The sequence below is a fragment of the Dipodomys merriami genome, unplaced genomic scaffold, assembly GCF_024711535.1.
Source record: "Dipodomys merriami isolate MVZ:Mamm:240054 unplaced genomic scaffold, mDipMer1.0.p SCAF_98, whole genome shotgun sequence".
NCBI classification, from domain to species: Eukaryota; Metazoa; Chordata; class Mammalia; order Rodentia; family Heteromyidae; genus Dipodomys; species Dipodomys merriami.
In genome coordinates this window covers 98869-117504 of record NW_027206601.1, presented here as the reverse complement: position 1 = coordinate 117504, position 18636 = coordinate 98869, and the positions used below count along the sequence as shown (strand labels likewise).

General features: G+C 43.0%; 1 protein-coding gene across 1 annotated transcript in view; it reads right to left on the bottom strand.

Annotated features, from left to right (window-relative positions):
- LOC138822033 (uncharacterized) overlaps positions 1-18636 on the bottom strand; it is a 146475-nt gene that overhangs the window by 48519 nt on the left and 79320 nt on the right. The window contains exons 6-12 of the mRNA XM_070014530.1: positions 10862-11013; positions 9232-9310; positions 6362-6406; positions 5106-5156; positions 4156-4279; positions 3267-3444; positions 2551-2682 (exon numbers count right to left, since the gene is read on the bottom strand). Coding sequence (XP_069870631.1) covers positions 2551-2682; positions 3267-3444; positions 4156-4279; positions 5106-5156; positions 6362-6406; positions 9232-9310; positions 10862-11013 — 761 coding nt within the window. The remainder of the gene's footprint in view (positions 1-2550; positions 2683-3266; positions 3445-4155; positions 4280-5105; positions 5157-6361; positions 6407-9231; positions 9311-10861; positions 11014-18636) is intronic.

Genomic DNA, 18636 nt, shown 5'->3' with positions numbered 1-18636 from the left:
GGCCAGAAAACCAGACCAAGTCGATGTCCAATGAAACCCTACATCACTCTTCATTCAGCAGTCATGAGACACGGCACCCTCCAGGCATAGAAAACAGAGACAGAGATGTCCCAACACCCTAAGTAAGAGTCATCTGACATAGACGGAGCCACACTGACTCATGGTAGAAACTGGTGATTTTATACAAGGACCAAGTCTGGAAATAAAAAGAGCTATCTTACCCACTCCCTTCCCATTTACAAGCCTAGGCCTGTTCGATCTTCACACCCTCCTTTCCCTATGACTCTGCTCTCTGCTGCCAATCACGAAGGACTAGAGCAGAAATACAATCAGCCCTGAAAATGGCAGACATTTTTGGCATAGTTCGTGGGAAATCAAAGCAGTGGCAGAAGGATGACAGTGGAGCTACAGTAGCACAGAGGAACCCAAAGGCCACCCATGCACCAGAAGAGGGCAGCAAAATCACTTTGGAGTGATGCTGAAATGCACAGGCCTTGAACTCTGGAAATTTGACTTGAAGAATATGGATTATGCAAACTTCCAGGGAATTTAGACATGCCTTGCTCAGGACACAAAAGTAAACTTAGAAGGCAGGGGAGTGAAGTCCCTTCTTCACCAGGCTGAATGTCTGGGAAAGAGCTCTGTCAGGTGAGCAAGAACAGCTTGGTCATCATCACAAATCTGCACCTGTCCTGTCAGTCATGACCCTATTCACCAGCATTTTGAACTTCAATTCAACTAAACAGTCAAATGGAACTCCCAGGTCAAAATTCAGGATATGATAGAACAAAAATGATGTCAGAGTATCATTGTCGTAAAAAAAAATCCCTTATTAGGAAGGACATTGAGACTAACACTACAAACTTAATTCTTAACGAAAGAGGTACTAAGGAGAGGATTTTAAGATAGTTTGACCATGGAATTACTAGATGTTTATTGGAAGCAACTGAGCTCTATGGAAAGCTTTGAAAATATTTATCATAAAGATGAGTTTTATAAAGTCATCCTAATAATGTAATCAGGGTTATGTGTGCATAAATAATGGGTGCAGTACTGTAATTGCAGATGAGTAGGTGGTTTTAAAACACTGAGTCAGAAAAAATAAAAAAAGCTTAAGGACAGCACACAGCCCCAGGACTGCTACAAAAAAAAAAAAAGTTAAGGATTCTATTCAAAGAGAGAGGCAAAAGAATTGAATAAAGCTAAAATTTCAAAAACTTGATGAAAACTATGAACACACAGATCTAAGTACACAGCATGTGTGTGGGTCAGGTTGGGGGCAAAGGAAAAGACACCAAAAGTGATCATAATCAAGCCCCTCAGGGATTCTGAGGGCAGCAGAAAATAGCAACAGGAGAACAGCATATTTCTCATCAAAAGCAAGTGAGAAGACAGTACGGCAACATTTTCGGGGGAGGGGAGGGAGAGGGGAGGCAGGGACCAAATTAGAATCCTATGTGCAGAGAAAGTAACTTTCAAGTTTAGATAACTTTCAAGAGAAAAGATAGGAAGTGGCGCTGTAGCTCAAGTGGTAGAGCGCTCGCCTTGAGCTGAAGAGCTGAAGGACAGCGCCCAGGCCCAGAGTTCAAGCCCCATGATCGACAAAAATAAAAAAAAAATCAAGAGAAAGATAAAGAAACTCTCAGAAACAAAAGCTGACAGAGTATGTCACACCATAAGAAATTTAGGGAAAATCAGAACAGTTAGAAATGGAGATAGACATGCCAACGACATGTGTAAGTGCATGGAACTTTTTCTTATGATTTAAGCCTTTTCAAAAGACAGTGGTTTAAAGTAAACTATAGGGCAGAATTTGTACTTTATATATAAAATTTATACTTTGTGTATGCATACATATGTAAGGATATACATACATAGTTTATGTATATAGTTTATGTACATATATATGAAGTAAAAAGTCTGATAAATTATAAAGTACAGAAGTCAAGAAGTAGAGGCACATTCCTGTAAAGTTTTTATAGCATGCATAAAGTGGTGTTATTGAGGGGAAAAAAAGAGGCTGTTCTGGACACCTTAGGGTCAGATTCACAGAATGAAAAAAACAAATAATCAACAACAACAAGAATGCCCAAAGGAGAACAACCATATTGGTGTCTTCAGCAAGACAAAGCTCTCAGGAAAACATAAATTGTACAAATCTTGTGATGTATTACATACATTCCAGGAGACTCTGGGTTGGATTCCGATGTGGACTTGACGTGTGTAAGTTATTCAGTCCCACACCAAATCGTAAGACGCATCCAGAACTGTCTCCATCCCTCAGCCCCATCTGAAGGAGCAGGTCTGAGGAAAGCCACATGTGTTCCAGACTGATTATTCTTGGCTACACTTAATCACCACCGAGTAAACAAACGCAGCACTCACTCACACTTGTGCAACTTATTCCATCCCCTGCAGCCAGAAGAAACTGTCATGGGATGCTATTTAACATCTGGAAATGTGGAAGCGATTTTACAGAGCACACAAGGACCACAAGCTTCTGGCAGCGGCTGAGGTCACCCAGGGAGTGGAAGGAGAGAACTCACTTACAATGAAGCCAAGTTTCTTGTAATCCCGGGTATACATGGACTTGCATTTCTCCAAGCTGCTGCTGCTATTATTAGGTTCAGTCTCTGCATCAAAAGCAATTCTTCAAAGTTCAAATATGATGTCTCTTTGAGCCTAGATTGAGGGAGGGAGAGGAATCTGCTGTCATTGTGCAAAGTGACATCAACTCTCTTTTTCTTCACCCCCAGAGTCCAAATGAATCATGCTTTAGAGTAAAAGAAAACCAGATAAAAGTCAAGCCATGTTCTAAATGAGAGCTGAGCACATTTTGCCCTTTGCCCCTCCCCCGGCTTCTCAAGCTTGGCATCTCTCCAGTGACCCCAGCTGCCATCTCATATGGAATATTGGTAACCAGTTGCCAGGGACCTGGCCTAGATGAGGCCCTAATTGCGAAGGGAGGCAGTGAGGGGCGTAGGCTGAGGTAGAGTCTGGGAGGGCCCACTGCTACCTACAAAGCAAGAGGCTCACAAGGCCCGTGAGCAGTTCTGCAGTCGCAATGGATCTTTTACTCCACTAATCAAGGACACATCATCAAAACTAACAGGAAACCAAAATAAAAGGAAGATCCCAAAGAAGAACCAACCCCTGTGCCCTTCCTTGTCCATCCATAGTAAATGGATGAGCACATGACATTCACAAACAGCAGGAACAGAATTCCATAGTGCCAGTGGCTCAGGCTTGTAATCTTAGCTACTCACGAGGCTGAGATCTGAGGATAGCAGTTCAAAGCCAGCTCAGGTAGGAAAGTCCATGAGACTCTTATCTCCAGCTGACCACCAAAAAAGCCAGAAGTGGAGCTGAGGCTCAAGTGATAGGGTGCTAGCCTTGAGCACAAAACGTCAGGGACAGCATACACAAGGACAAACCTTAAAGGTACTAGGTGGAGTGAAATAAGGCAGATAATAGGTGACAAGTGTTGCCTAGAATACTTCTGTGTAGCCACACCACAGCAACAGGAAGCAAAATGGAGCAAGCTGGCCAGGGCTTGCAGGATAGCTCAAATGGAGTTATTGTTTAGGGGACCCAGAAATTCAGTTTTGCCTGATGATACTTGGTAATGTTTTCATAACAATGTGAATATACTCAGTGCCAGTGAGCTTCCACTTTAAAATTACTCCCTTATTCACCAAACAAAAAACCACATGCATGTTCAGGGCCTAATGGAAGCCTTTATTTATTGCTAGCACTGGGGCTCAAACTCAAATCCCCATGCTCTTACTTTGCTTTTTCACTCAAGGCTTCCATTCTATACTTGAGCTATTCCACTTCCAGGTTTTTGCTAGTTAATAGAAGGTATGAGTCTCACAGATTTTCCTGCCTGGCTAGCTTTGAACCAGGACCTTCAGATCTCAGCTTCCTATCTAGGATGACAATTGTTAGCCATCAGCATCCAGCTATGATCAATTGGTTTTATTATCTATAGGTATTCACCTATATTGAGAAGCCATATCCCCAAGCCCTAAGAAAGTAATACAATACTTATAGGATCCTCACAAACTCCAAGATTCAGAGTTGCTAGCAGAAAGATGGCTGGTGGCATTGCACTTTCTGTTTGTCACATGTTACTGCTGTTAGATGCACACCTACCTGATCCTGGGGGTCCATTTTGGTCATCATACTGTCTTCCAGGAGGTTGAAGGTGAGCACTTGGGAGAACATATAATTGGTGGGCCATCTCGTTGTTGATGGCCCGCTGGGCAAGGATGACATGCTGCAGAAATACTTTGTTAAAATACTTACCAAAAAAAGAAACGGCAGACCACAAACTAAACATCATCAACAGGCCCAAGTGGAGGCTGGGCAGTCTGCATCTAGATGCAACCAGGAATGAAGCCTGGTGGCTCACCCTTCAGAAGGAAAGCCAACATACATGTGAGCTCAGAGCTCTCCCTGATGACTCAGAGGCAGGAAAAGATCTTCTGTGTGCAGAAGACGAAACAGAGGGTGGGGAGGCTCTTAAAGGAAAGGGTCGGGCCCTGGCTCCCCCAGGTCACAGGGGGGGAAATGGTGTCACCACCATCATAGTCCCCTACCCACGCATCCAACTTCCAAGAACTAAAGCAACCTTGTTCCCACCCTACAGAAGCAAACTCAGTGCAGGAACACTGCCAGAAGCCAACACCATCATGGCACAGGGAGCTACCTCTGTCTCAGTGCTTGAATCTCCAGCTCACAACTCAGTGAAAAGTAAACTGCTTTCCCCCAGAAAAACTGGGGCAGCACCATGGTGCTAGGTATTAGAAGTTGTGGAGTTCTGATTCCTTTCCTTACAAAGCTAAACCGTATGTGTAGAAAACCACCACAGGAAGGCGGGCTCCAGCCCAGAGGCCCAATCATGTCATCTTTACTCCTACAGTAGGTCCACTATGAAGGATGCTTCCTGTGGGACAGAAATATTGATTCTGACTCTCAGAGCCCACCATCTTCCCTCCTTCCTAGCCCTAGCCTTCACCAAACAGTGGAGAACAAAGTGCAGATCAGTCACAGAAGGGACACTAAAGTTGCACCAGGCCCTTCCTCCCCAGTTAGGTACTCACTGTTAGAATGATGGAACGCAGCTGCTTCTGAACCAAAATATTTGCCATTTCCTGGGGAAGAAAAACACCCCACACAAAGGCTTTGGTTAGAAAGACAGGCATGCTTTCCACACAACCAAGTGTCATTCTTCCCGTGTGCTTCAGGGCCTGGATATCAGCAGTATTTCTTAGAAAACTGTGGCCTTGGAAGGTACTAGTATTCCATGATAAGGCTGGATATTCCATTTGGATTATAAAAGCCAAGTACAAAGGCATATATATATGAATACATATATATACATATATATATATGTGTATATATATATATGGAATTTTTTTCCTTCTAGAAAAATCACTCTCCAGAAACTAATGGTTTTCCACTCAAAAAGTGCATCAGAGGCTGGGCACCAGTGGCTCATACCTGTAATTCTGGCCAGCCAATCAGATGTCTTAGATCTGAGAATCTGGTTTAAAGCCAGCCCCAGGAGACTGGAATTATCTCCAATTAACCAGCAAAAAGAAGAAGTGGGGGTGTGGTTCAAGTGGTAAAGAGCTAGCTTTGAGCTGTTGAGTGGGTAGAGGAAGGACCCTGTACCCGCTTTTCTTAGATTGTATGAAGATGACCAGACAACACACACCCACAGCAAGGACATCCTGATGTTGGAGAACCATCACCCTAAAATCCCTAACTCACCTAAAAGCAAGTTCATCTACCTGCGTGCAGAACCAAGGGCAAATGGCATACACCCCAGAGCTGGATCAGCAAGCTATGCAAATGAACCACATGGGGTTTCAGATGGACAAATATCTGGCCAGATGTGATGCTGTGGAATTCTCCCTTGGCTTCTGCATGATATAAGTTGTGCTCCAGCCTCTCCTGGCCTCAGCAGAGTACTTGAGGATGGTTTTATGAGATGAAATGATTCACAGGCCCTCTTTGGAAGGAATAAGGGAGAAAATTCATAGTCAAGCCACATCCTTGGGACACACTAAGAAAAAGTCAAAATACTGCTCATATGCAGGAAGACACTAGAATGCCAGTCTGTGCTGGGGATTTTTTTTTTCGGTGCTACGAGTTGTACTGAATAGAGAAGAAACTAAGCTACAATGAAAAACAACAGAACCATGATATCTACTAAGGTGAAAATAAATGTACAGAAAGCCAGGGGAGCGAAGAACATGAGGAAAGGAACTCGAGGGGATGTAAGGGGTACAGGCAGGATGGATGAGGGCAGACTGAGACAGCAGGGTCCACAGAGGGAACATGGATGACTTACAGTCAGAGGACACCCAAGGATGTCAACATTGTTGTCTACATCAACCTAACAGCGCCAATGCCACCACAGAAAGGAGAGCAAGCAAGAGAGAAGAAGAGATGGAAATTCAGAGCTGTTGGCAACTTTGATGCAATGCCCTGCCAACCCACTGCCTAGGGAGGACTGTGAACACCTTTTACACTTATATGGGACCAGAAGACATAGAAATGGAAATCCATGATCAGGTCATCTTCCTGCCCTCAAAAACAAGAAAGCAAAGGCAACCACATCTTGAGACACAAGCTGAAGGCAAGCCCAGAAAACACCATCGGCCATCTCTACTACATGATTCTTCCCCAGCTAAATACAGTAGCTCTTGGGTGAGGGTTGATCTGGCTTGGTTAGGTTTGATTTTTTTTTGGAGCAGGTAACAAACAAAAGACCGAAAGGACCTCTATACATACATCTCCAATATTGCTTTTTATAAATATTGTATTCCTTTTGCAAATGAAAAGTGCAGCCCAATAGTCACCAAAAAGAGAAAATAAAAAATATGCTTTGTGCTCCTATTTCATCTATAGGTTAATATGATTTTATAACATTGAAATGATAGAAATGTAGAATAATTACAGATACACATAGACAGCCACAAGATAGTCGCCAATAGTTAGAAGGCTATTTCCTGTCCAACAGCTACTAGTCATTGACTATCTACTTACAAAAATATATATATACATATACATATATATGCATAAGACTGTGTGTTCTTGGGGGCACAGTGGACTCCATGTGCTTCTTTGTATCCCAAGTTCCAGGCATGATATTCAGCAAGCAGAAGATGACAATAAATATTTCATTAAGGAACAACTGAATATTTGATAGTACTCTCCTAAGAAACAGAAGCTAGAACAGAGAGAAAACAGAAGGATTTTTGTGAACATGAGAGATATCTGTCTTAGGGAATAGTTTGAGTAAACATGAGAGTCCATGGGGAGATTTTCATAGCACTGAAATGACAGAAACATATAAATATATAGATAGATACACCAATACGGAATGATGTCTACAACATAGTTTTAATCTTAACAGAAGTTTTCTATAAAGACAGTACATGTAGTATGCCGAGTGTTGGTTAAAAATACAAACAAAACTCTGGGCTGGGGGAGTGGCTCCATTGGTAGAAAGTGAACATCATTGAACAAAAGCATTAGATATCAAGTTCGAGTCCTGGTCTCGGACCAAAAACAAACAAAACAAAAGACACAACTAGGCAAATATTTGCATAGAACAAAGCAGGATGACCCACAGCCATGGAAAGTACATGGGTACTATGAAATTGTAGCAAGTCTCTCTTTGGGAAGGTAATGAAAGAAGCTTTCACACTTCTTTCCTTTTGGTCTTTCTTTCTTTCTTTTTTTTTTTTTTTTTTTACTTTTTTTTAAACCAACTCTTTTAACTGAAAATATAATTAAATTTTAGGAACTACAAATACAGCCCAATGCCTGTGCTCATGGCTATAATCCAAGCTATTTAGAAGTCTGAAATATGAGAATCATAATATAAAATCAGCCTGAGTAGAAAAATCCCATTGACTCTTTTTTTTTGGGGGGGGAAGGGGGGCCCGGTCAAGGGGCCTGAACTCTGGGCCTGGGCGCTGTCCCTCAGCTCTTCAGCTCAAGGCTAGTGCTCTACCACATGAGCCACAGCACCACTTCTGGCTTTTTTTCTTTTTGCTTATGTGGTGCTGAGGAATCGAACCCAGGGCCTCATGCATGCAAGTGCTCTACCACTGAGCCACCTTCCCAGCCCCTCCCATTGACTCTAATCTTTACATAATTGGCAAAATGCTAGAAGTGAAGGTATGGCTCAAGTGGCAGAGCTTGGAAAGGCCCAGCAGGGAAACAAAAACAAAACAATAATGAAACCATGGAAATGTAACTCCTAGAAATGAACCAACAATCCTAAATGGAAAACAAATCAGAATCCCTCACATTTAATAACTGATATTAAAATCCTTGGAAACATGAAGATAAGATAAATAGGATAAATAAAGTCTGATTCTATGCACAGCATTATGTAGCAGGTTAGCTTTCTACACTCTTGTGAAAAATTTCCTGGCAGATGCCATGATCTCCTTAGTGAACTCCTATGGCAGTGAACTGTGGTCAGGGTAACACATTCTATGTTATGCAGGTAGAATTAAAAAAAAAATTAATGGTCTTTGAGGACTAAGCTAAATTCCAAAACATACCAAAACTCTTTATTCTGTTCCATCCCCTATTTGAGAAAGAATCAAAGAATTTATAGTCCAAAGAACCCCAAAAGTTAGGTTTCTTCTGTGTACCTTTAAGGGATTCTCCCTTCCCTCTATACACAAAGATACAAATGAACGGCTCAGTTCCCCCACCCATGACCCCAAGGGTCAGAAGATCTAGGACCAAGCAAAGAGCACCTCTCATACATGAGCATGGTGATCTCCACCACAAGCATCATCTTCAGCTGCCCCCTCTCGTTCTCTCGCTTTCGCATCTACTGTTCTCCTGAGCAGGCAGGACACCTCTGAAAAATGGGGACGACACCTCCCTGGCCTTGGTGAATGACTAGATGACAGAAGACCCTGGGGGCTTCCACCTCAGAGCCATCACATCAGCCAGGCTCCCATCTTTGTGTGCTCTGAGATTTTAGGGAAGGGTTCTTAGGGCCAAACACTCGTTTCAGTCAATGGCTTACCCAAGTCTCCACCTCCTCCCTCCCCTACACCCTGCTTGGTGACATGGCAGGAGCCAGAGCCACAAAGCAGCCCTCCAAGACCCCCAGAGAGGAAGGAGAAGGCATCCTCTGCACAAACACTTCCCAACCCTGGACACAAAAATGGAAGCAACACAGCTCACCTGCCTGCGCTCGTCAGGAGCTTTCAGGAAGAGTGCATTGATGACAGCGATGGTACAGGTTTGAATTTCCTGATCGGTTCTGCAAAATTAAAATGGCAGCAGAACTCAGATGAGGTGAGCCAGCCCAGAGGGAGGCCATAATAAACCTCATCATTACACAGCAACATGGCTCCTCCCACGGGGAGAAGAAAAGGGAGGATCCTCTGTAGACCTGTAGTGAGCACTGAGAGCAGACTTCCAGCACCCCTAAGCTGGAAACAACAGATGCACAACTGCTATGAGTGACCACTCAGTGCTGAGAGCAGTATATGTACAGGGGTGAAACCCCTCTGAACAATTAACCTACAGTTTAATATCAGGAATACAAGGAAGCTAAGTAGAGAGAGGAAGGGTAGGTAAATACAGTCACAATTTTCAATGTACACTTGTGAAGATGGACCCAGAAAACTTAAGTGGATGAGTGGGGCTGGGAGAGATGGAAGAGGTGACACAAACCAAGATGTTGTACACTCATAAATGGCCGGTTGAGGGCTGGGAAGGTGGCTCAGTGGTAGAGCACTTGCCTTGCATGCATGAGGCCCTGGGTTCGATTCCTCAGCACCACATAAGCAACAAGAAAAAAGCCGGAAGTGGCACTGTGGCTCAAGTGGTAGAGCGCTAGCCTTGAGCTGAAGAGCTGAGGGACAGAGCCCAGGCCCAGAGTTCAGGTCCCACGACCGGACCCAAAAAAATAAAAATAAAAATAAAATAAATAAATTGGCAGGTTGAAATGAAACTCCTTCAAATAACTACAATAAAAGATTCCTAGTGAAGAGTTACAGTGTGGCTCAGTGGTAGACTGTTTAGAAGCATAAAGCCTTAGTTCAGTTCTATCAAAAGAAGGGAGGAAAGACTGCTTGAAAATGTCTAGCATAAAATTTCTAATGAATTCTGAAGGTGTTGATGATATTACAGAAAACATTATACAGTTAGGTCACCCTCGGTTAAGAACTTAGGAGAGCAAATTGCTTTATGCCTTAAAAAGAAAAACTCTACTGATAGCCACAAAGACAGGTTAAAAGCCAAAGGTTTTCCCAGGGCAAGGGGCCGTGGACAGAGCAATGCCAAGGACAGACAAAGCAGTCCTCAAGGATAAGAAGTCACCTTGCCATAAGGGGAGAGAGAGGTGCATGACTCACCATAAACCAAGGCTGCCAGGTGTGGTGACATACTATAATCCTGGCTACTCAGGAGGTAGAGATCAAGAGGACCAAGGTTTGTGGCCAACATAGACAAAAAGTCAGCAACTCCTACATCTTAACAAATAAGCTGGGCTTGGTGGTTCATACCTATAACCCCAGCTAGCCTCCATAGGAAAGAAGATCACTGTCCAAGATCAGCCTGAGCAAAAATGCAAGACTTTATTGAAAACAAAAACAAAAGCAGATAAAGGAAAAATGGGGTGGGGTATGGCTCAAGTGGTACAGTAAATACAACCGAAAAAAAAAGGAAAGGGATATTTGTTTGTATATTTAGTAGAATAGTACAAAATAATTTGCAGCATCTCTGTGGCTACGGGAAGCCCCTCTCCAAAGAGAACAGCTCCTTCCCCAGAGATAACAGCCTCTCCCCAGGAGAGCAGCATGCTTACCCTTGAAGATGAGGAATGAGTTGGCCAATGGTGATCTCTTGTGCCACCTTCTGGTAGAGGTCATGGCTATTGAGCACCATGGACTCCAAAATGGCCAAGGACCGCTGCAGGATTGAGATGTCCATGGCCGACTTGTTCACAAAACTTGCTATCTGAAAACCCAAGAAGTACATCATGGATGGCTCATAGAGTCAACAGGGAAAGGAGGAAAAAAATTAAGCACATCAGGAACTCAGCGAGGATATCTGATTCTAAGGATGGAGCATAATTCAAAGTAGCAAGAAATACACCCAGTCCCCATTGAGATTGGTGAAATCCTACCAAACACAAAGAAACCTCTCTTATAATCACTGATAACTGGACATTTCTTTACTGGGTATCTTCAAAGAATTATTCTGCCTGGTTTCCCCCAGACTATTGTGTTCTGAGTTTCAGCTTTCCAAGGCAGACAATTTTATCATGTACGTTACACGGACTGGCGCATTTCTCTGAGGGGATAAATTCAGTGTAAAGCACGGCCATTCCTCTCCCCTCCCCAGGCTGCTCCTTCATTCATTCATTCATTCCATCCACAACTCTTATGTTCTGATATATTCCTCACATACAAATCACACTCATCAATGCAATTCAAATGGCAAGTTTTCAGCAGCTGGCTATTCCAAATTATAAAGATGAGAAAGTAGAGGAGGGGGAGGAAGTGGGGGAAGAGGAAGAGGAAAAGGAAGAGGCGCAGGAGGAGGAAGAGGAGGAAGAGGAAGAAAAGAGGGAAGAAAACCTCTCCTTCTAGGGTTAAAAAAATTATCATCTCCCCCACAGGTAGCAAAAAGAAAACTCTTTAAATTAGCAGTGCTAAAAAATGTAATAGTTTCAAGTTCTCAAATGCATTCCCTAAGGGGAAATCAATCCTTGAATCCCTAACTACAACCAACCACAATATAATAGGAAAGGAAAATAAAAGAAGGGTTACGATAATGGAGCAAGGCAGTCCAGACACATGGTTACCATAAAGGTTTTATTTTAAACACCTCATTAAGATTTACTACAATCTGTTGACAACCCACACTAAAAAGGCCATTATTGTATCAACATGATGGCTTTCTTAAAAGCCATCATTATTTTGTGACAAGTAACCACTCCCTGAGTCCCACTTAAACACAAATTTATCCCCTTCTGTGGTCCAGTCAGGCCCTCCCCTCAGGCTCCCTCCTTCCCTAAAGGGGTGAAATGCCAGTGTACACACACCATTCTAGCTACCATCCCATACTTGCAGTCCACACCCTCCATATGGGAGCCAGAATGGGGGAACAGATCCAAACAGGAGCCTACTTCAGATCTCCACACCCCACCTGCCTCAATTCATTTATACCTCAGTAGGTAAGAAAGAATGAGGTGCAGAAAAACAGGAGTGAGCCTGGTTTCATGTTCCAAAAGGCAATTATTTTACTATAGGAACTGCAGGAAAGGCATGAGGATGTTAACAATCCTTTAAAGACTGCTTTGGCTCTTCTCCTGCGAATGTGTTTATTGTCCCAGGCAGGTGTCAGCTCTGCTCCTCACATCTGCTGCAATTTAACAAGCTCTTTACAGGGCCTACCAAGGGAAGCCTACTGACAAAAATCCAATGGCCATCATGCTCTGCCCTGGGTTTTAATGTAAATTACATCTTTTCTAAGAAGAATGTAAATGCCTGAATCCGCCACCCCCCCCACTCCATTCATTTTCATTGTTCCAATTAATTCTTTTTTAAAAAATAAATTTTTATGCCCCTACTGGAGCTTGAAATCAAGGTCTGGATGTTATCCTTCACTTTTTACTCAAGGCTGGTGCTCTATCATTTGAGGTACAGCTCCACTTCAGCTTTTTGATGGTTAATTGGAGAGAAGAGTCTCAAAGGCTTTCCTGACAGGACTGGCTTCTAACTGTGATCCTCAGATCTCAATCTCCTGAGTAGCTAACATTACAAGTGTGAGCCGCCAGGGCCCAACTTGTTCCAGTATAATTCCTGACTCTGGCATAAGGAAAGTGAAAAACCCACAAGAAAGTTCATTGATCGGAACTTCTTAACTTTCTCTCTACCAAGGGCTCTTCCTCATTGCTCGCTCCCTTCCTGCCTCTGTATATAGAATCTGGATGTGACAAAAGTCCAGGGGTCTCACAGGTGAGCACCGCTTGCTAACTTTATCAAGCCCCCACTCCACTACCAACTCCCAGCCCTCAGTGATAAGCATTCCTGGTTCCACACAGCGGGTCCTCCAGAGACACCAAGATGAGCAAGACCCACAGGTATTTCATTTAAAGCAGGGACAGATTAAAAAGCACTGACTATGAATTACTCGAAGTAAGCATTCTCAGTATCTAAATGGATCCATTTGGTTATTCCAACAAGGCCCAAAATTAAATGGTATGAAAAAGTATCATTGTAGTCTTCTTCTTCCCTTCCTAACTGCCTCACTTTTTCAAGTATCCATACTCATTAAGTGCTTAATCTCCCCAGTAACATGAGAATGCATTTGAGATATTTTTCTTTGGGGCACAAACTCAGTGGATGTAGTAGTTGGAATCTTTTCTGTAGAGTGATTGCTGGACACAAGCACCACCATGTTAAGAATAGCTGCTACCAACTCACAAGAAGCTATTTTAACTATGCCACTTCCCTTGTTTTCCTCACAACTTCTGGCTTCAGTCAGGAGTCCTGGTCTCAGTTGATGGCTCAGATAAACTTTTAACCCTTTGCAAACTAATCATTCATTCAAGATTGTGACACTAAGTTCTGACCAAATGAATAAGAATTGTAATACAGTAGAGATAAGACAGCTGCGCAGATATCCTGCCACTTGCTTACTTGGCATCCTGTCAGCATCATGACTTTCTGTGGAAGAAAAACCTCGCTGAATTCCTTTTGAGCAGGTGTCCTGATTCCTGTGTGGTACTCTAATATCCTGAGATATTTCCAACGGTACATACACACAACATGGGCCCTCCAGTCCATTGCATCCTTGGGTTCCTAAAACACCATCTTTTCAGTTTCCTCTCTGCTCAACTGTTCACCTCACCAAAAAGAGCTGTGTATGGTGATGTAACCATATGATCCCAGCTACAATGGCTGCATAGGTAGCAGGATCTCACCTTGTGAGCCAAGGTAAGCCCTGGGCAAAAATGGAAGGCCTTAGCTGGTTGAGTAGCTAAGTGGTAGAGCTACCTGCCTGGAAAATAGGAGGTCCTGAGTTGAAACCGTAGCACTGCCAAGACAAAGAAAGAACAAAAAAGTGCTAGGCCCTGTCTAAAACACAATGAACAGGGAAAAGGGGACTGGGGACATGGTTCCAGTGGTAATGCGCCTGCCTAGCAAATGTGAGACCCTGAGTTCAAAACCAGTACCACCAACCACAAGCAAAACAAAGTAATCCCGAAATCAGAGAATTACTTAGGTCAGTTTTCAGAAGCTGAGGAAGTAGATCTCAAAATTCTCATACATTATCAAGGCAGAAGAGAACCATGGGGCTGCATGGTTGATTTTAAATCATCTGGCTGAGGTTCATAAATCTCTCCAAGTTTTAGAAGACAAAATATTGAAGCCCAATGGCTAGATGTTGTCTAGGCAGTGGAATCATCTGATCTTCCCAGCAAGCCAGAGCCTCCTCAAAACAAAGGCCTCAGGGGAATGCATAGGAAACTTCCCTTCCGAGAGAAGGCACTAGGGCCATGCTTGGCTAGCGGAAAATCAACTCAGAACACAGGAAGTCCTCTTTAGGCACTAGGGCCATGCTTGGCTAGAGGAAAATCAACTCAGAACACAGGAAGTCCTCTTTCTTTTCTCTTCAGGCCTTCCCTCTTCTAAGTAGCCAAGTCATTAAAAAGCAACTCCATAGCAGGGTGCCAGTTGCTCACTCCTACAATCCTAACTATTCAGGAGGCTGAGATTTGGCTGAGATTTGAGGATCATAGTTTGGAGCCAGCCCTAGCAGGAAAGTCTGTGAGACTCTTATCTCTACTAAACTACCAGAGAAAGAAAAAGAAAAAGAAAAAGAAAAAGAAGGAAGGAAGGAAGGAAGGAAGGAAGAAGGAAGGAAGGAAAAGAAAGAAAGAGAGAAAGAAAGAGAGAAAGAGAGAAGGAAGGAAGGAAAGAAGGAAGGAGGGAGGGAGGGAGAGAGGACAGAAAGGCAGAAAGAGAAAGAAAGAAAGAAGAAACAAAGAAAGGAAGGAAGGAAGGAAGGAAGGAAGGAAGGAAGGAAGGAAGTAAATAGGGAGGGAAGGAGGAAGGGAGGGAGGGAGGGAAGGAGGGAGGGAGGGAGGCAGGCAGGCTGGCTGGAATTGGAGCTGTGGCTCAAGTGGTAGAATGCTAGCCTTGAGGGAAAAAACCTCAGGGACAGAGCCCAGGCTTTGAATTTAGGCACCAGGACTAGCACAGAAAACAACAACAACAACAAAACAAAACAAAAAAACCGCTACAATATACTAGCATCAAGGGCTTCCATGTTCCATGGCATTTAGGAAATAGTGTTAGTTCTTGCAGCTACAATTGGTAAATTCAAATCTAAATGCACACATAACAAAGAGAACAGACATGGAGAGAGGGCTGGCAAGAAGAACAATATTTCTCCAAAGTACTCTGAACTTGGCATCAATCAGAAGCCAACTCAAGATCACAGAGAGAAGCACCTTTTGTCAGTGCTTTTCCTAATTATTTTTGTCGAGATAAAGCTCCATTTAAAACATAGAGGCCAGCACAAACCCGAGGCTGTCAGGATGCTGAATACGGTCCAGCTAATTAACAAAAAGTGAACCTTACCCAAAAACTGTAAGTAATTTTCTAGTGACTAATTTTCAAAGTCATATAAGAGACTTTTTTGTAAGTGGCAAGGCAAAGGAAATGAGGAAACAGGAACAAGTTGCTTTTAAAAAATATATCCAATTTTTAAATTTAGTTTGCTTCCTGAGAATTAAAGTGGGTTTCTGAAAATTTCACGTTAGTAAAGGCAAACCATTTTCATTAGAAAATGGAACAGCTGCCATGTTCTCCCAACATTTGAAGAAACCCAGCTCTCAAGTGAAGTTTTTGACGACACATTCCCATCTCTGCCCATTCTTCTACCTGATTCCTTTGGAAAGAAGAGCCAGTCATAAATGCCCCTCAGTAGATGAATCGATCAAGAAAATGTGGTATATATACACAATGGAATTCTATGCCTCCATCAGAAAGAATGACATCGCCCCATTTGTTAGGGAAAGACTTGGAAAAAATTATATTAAGAAGTAAGCCAGCCCCAAAGAAACATAGGTCCCAAGGTTTCCCTTATTTGCAATAACTACTCTATGTCTGGGACAAGCAGAAAAGCTCAGAAAAGATGATGTTAAGCAAAATGAACCCAAAGATAGGGACAAAAGTGGTTTTTTTCTTCCTTGCTAATATTTCTAACGTATTTTATAAGGTACCATATGATTTTTTTTGTTGCTTTGTATGTCCCTCCCCCACGGTCTAACTTCTGTTTTCACTGTATTTGGTGTTGATATAATTTGGGGAGGGAAGGGGAAAAACCAAATTGTTTAAATAGTGATACAGATTGACCCTTTGCAACAATGAGATGTACAAGACTCTATGTCGAAAAACAAACTTTACAATTTACGCTGAGGAGGTGGGAGGGTAGGGATGATAGGGGAAAAACAAAGGAGGAGGCAACAATGCTGGATAAGAAATGTACTCATTACCTTGCTCATGTAACTATAACCCCTTTGTACAGTATTTTCACAATAAAAAAAAACTGTAAAAAAAAAAAAAAAGAAAACTTGCCAGTCTGGCACAGACGTGAAGTGCCTTACATTCTTTCTGACGTCAATGTATACTCAAGAAAAATGCTAATTGTTATCATTAGGAATAAAGTTTATCTTAAATGAGGGGGAAAAAAAAGTGGTTAATACCTGCAATCTTTCTTACACCAAGACCATGAGTCAGCAGGAAGGACCCTACCTAAGACACCTGAAGCAGACCCTCAGTCTCCTCAGTTCCTCATTAAGCCCATGAGTGCTGGACATCAGCTTCCTTTGCCTCTTTCCCTGTCGCTGAGCATGGGGTTGGGGATGGATAGTGAAGATGGCATCTCGGCCAAGTTCTTGAGTTCTGAAGCCATGCAGTAGCGCATCCGAAGACACTGTGTCCTTAGCAACAACACAGTTTCCCTTAACTCTGGGTTCTCATCCACACAACATTTTATGTTCTCTGCAGGGACAAAAGGTCACGTTCACCCAGAATGTTCAGAGCCCCACATTTATAGGCCTACTTAAAACACACCCATGCACACCCCCCTATCTTTTAACATAACCCAAGGAAACAATGATAAAATAATCCTCAAAGCAGAGAATGGTACCCTTGAAAGGAGGGAGTGATGGGAGCCTAGGAAAGCAGTTTGCATTTACCTTCTTTAATGAACGCCACCGAAAACGTGTCCCAAGACACGATGCCATGCTCTATGAGCTCTACAAAGGCCATCAATGTGAAGGACAGCATGTCCCCAAAGCTGTAAAACATACGGGGGGGAACACACAGAGTCAATGCTGGGCAGTGGGGAAGTGCACAAGTGAGCCAGCTTTAGGAAGCAGACCCAGACCTCTGGACAAGCAGCTGGGCAGTCAGACCCACTCCACTGGGCAGCAGCTGGGCAGAGTCAACAGCTCAAGTGCCAGGCTGGCAACAAACAGGACAGGAAGGGACAGGTGCTTGCCGCCAGCCAGGGATCTGAGAAACACGGAGCAATTCACTTGCCCTCTCTGAGCCTCTGTGCTCTCAGCTAGGAAGTAAATAATGGCTCTTTACGGCAAGTCTTTAGGTAGCACACTCAATAAAGTTGGTAGCATATCAGTATTTAGTAAGGAGCATCTCAGTCAGTGAAAGTTCCTAAATGCTCCCTTTATAAGCCAGAAGAATCAAGAGGGATAATCCAAAATGATTCAATTAGCATAACAGCCCTTAGGTAAGGATTCAGAGCCTCTGTATATAACTTTAACAAAAATGGCATAAGCATGATAAATAAGCATATTCACCTTGATGTTACAATGGCCAGCATCCTGTTCTGAGTTAATGGGTTTCAGGGACTATCTATGATGATTATATTATGATTCCATATACTGGGTTTGCTCATCCCATCATTCATTAGGGGGGTCTGATATGTGGTTTATAGATTCAGAGCAATTAGGGGATGCTATGGTCTGTGTCAATCACAAAGTCCTGCGTGTTCAAGGTGCAGCTCTGGTGAGAGGCAATGGAAACTGTAGAAGGTGGGGCCTAGTAGGAAATCTTTAGGTCACTGGGGGTGCGTCCTTGCATAGGTCTTAGAATCACTCTTTTTATCTTTCTGGCCATGGAGTAAGGGCTTTCAGTCCATCATAATGAGCTGCCTACACAAAGCAACAGGGCCAGCCCATCATAGGCTAACACCTCTAAAATGTGAGCCACAATAAATCACCTCTGGTTGTAAGTTAACCTAGTCATGTACTGACTATAGTGATGGAAAGTTGCCTATGACCAGAGGGTGGGGAGGCAGGGGAGGGATGTTGAGGAGGAAGAAGAGCCATCTTTGTAAAATACCTTCATCAGAGGTTCATCCTAGGTTCTGACAATTTCAAAACCATTCTTAGTCATTTATACATCTCAGAAATTTTCACTCTTATAAATTTTCTTCATCATCATCATCATCATCATCATCATCATCATCATCATCATCATCATCTATAGTAACTCCAAACCATCAAGAATCTCTCTACCAGCAGATAGAATTATAGGA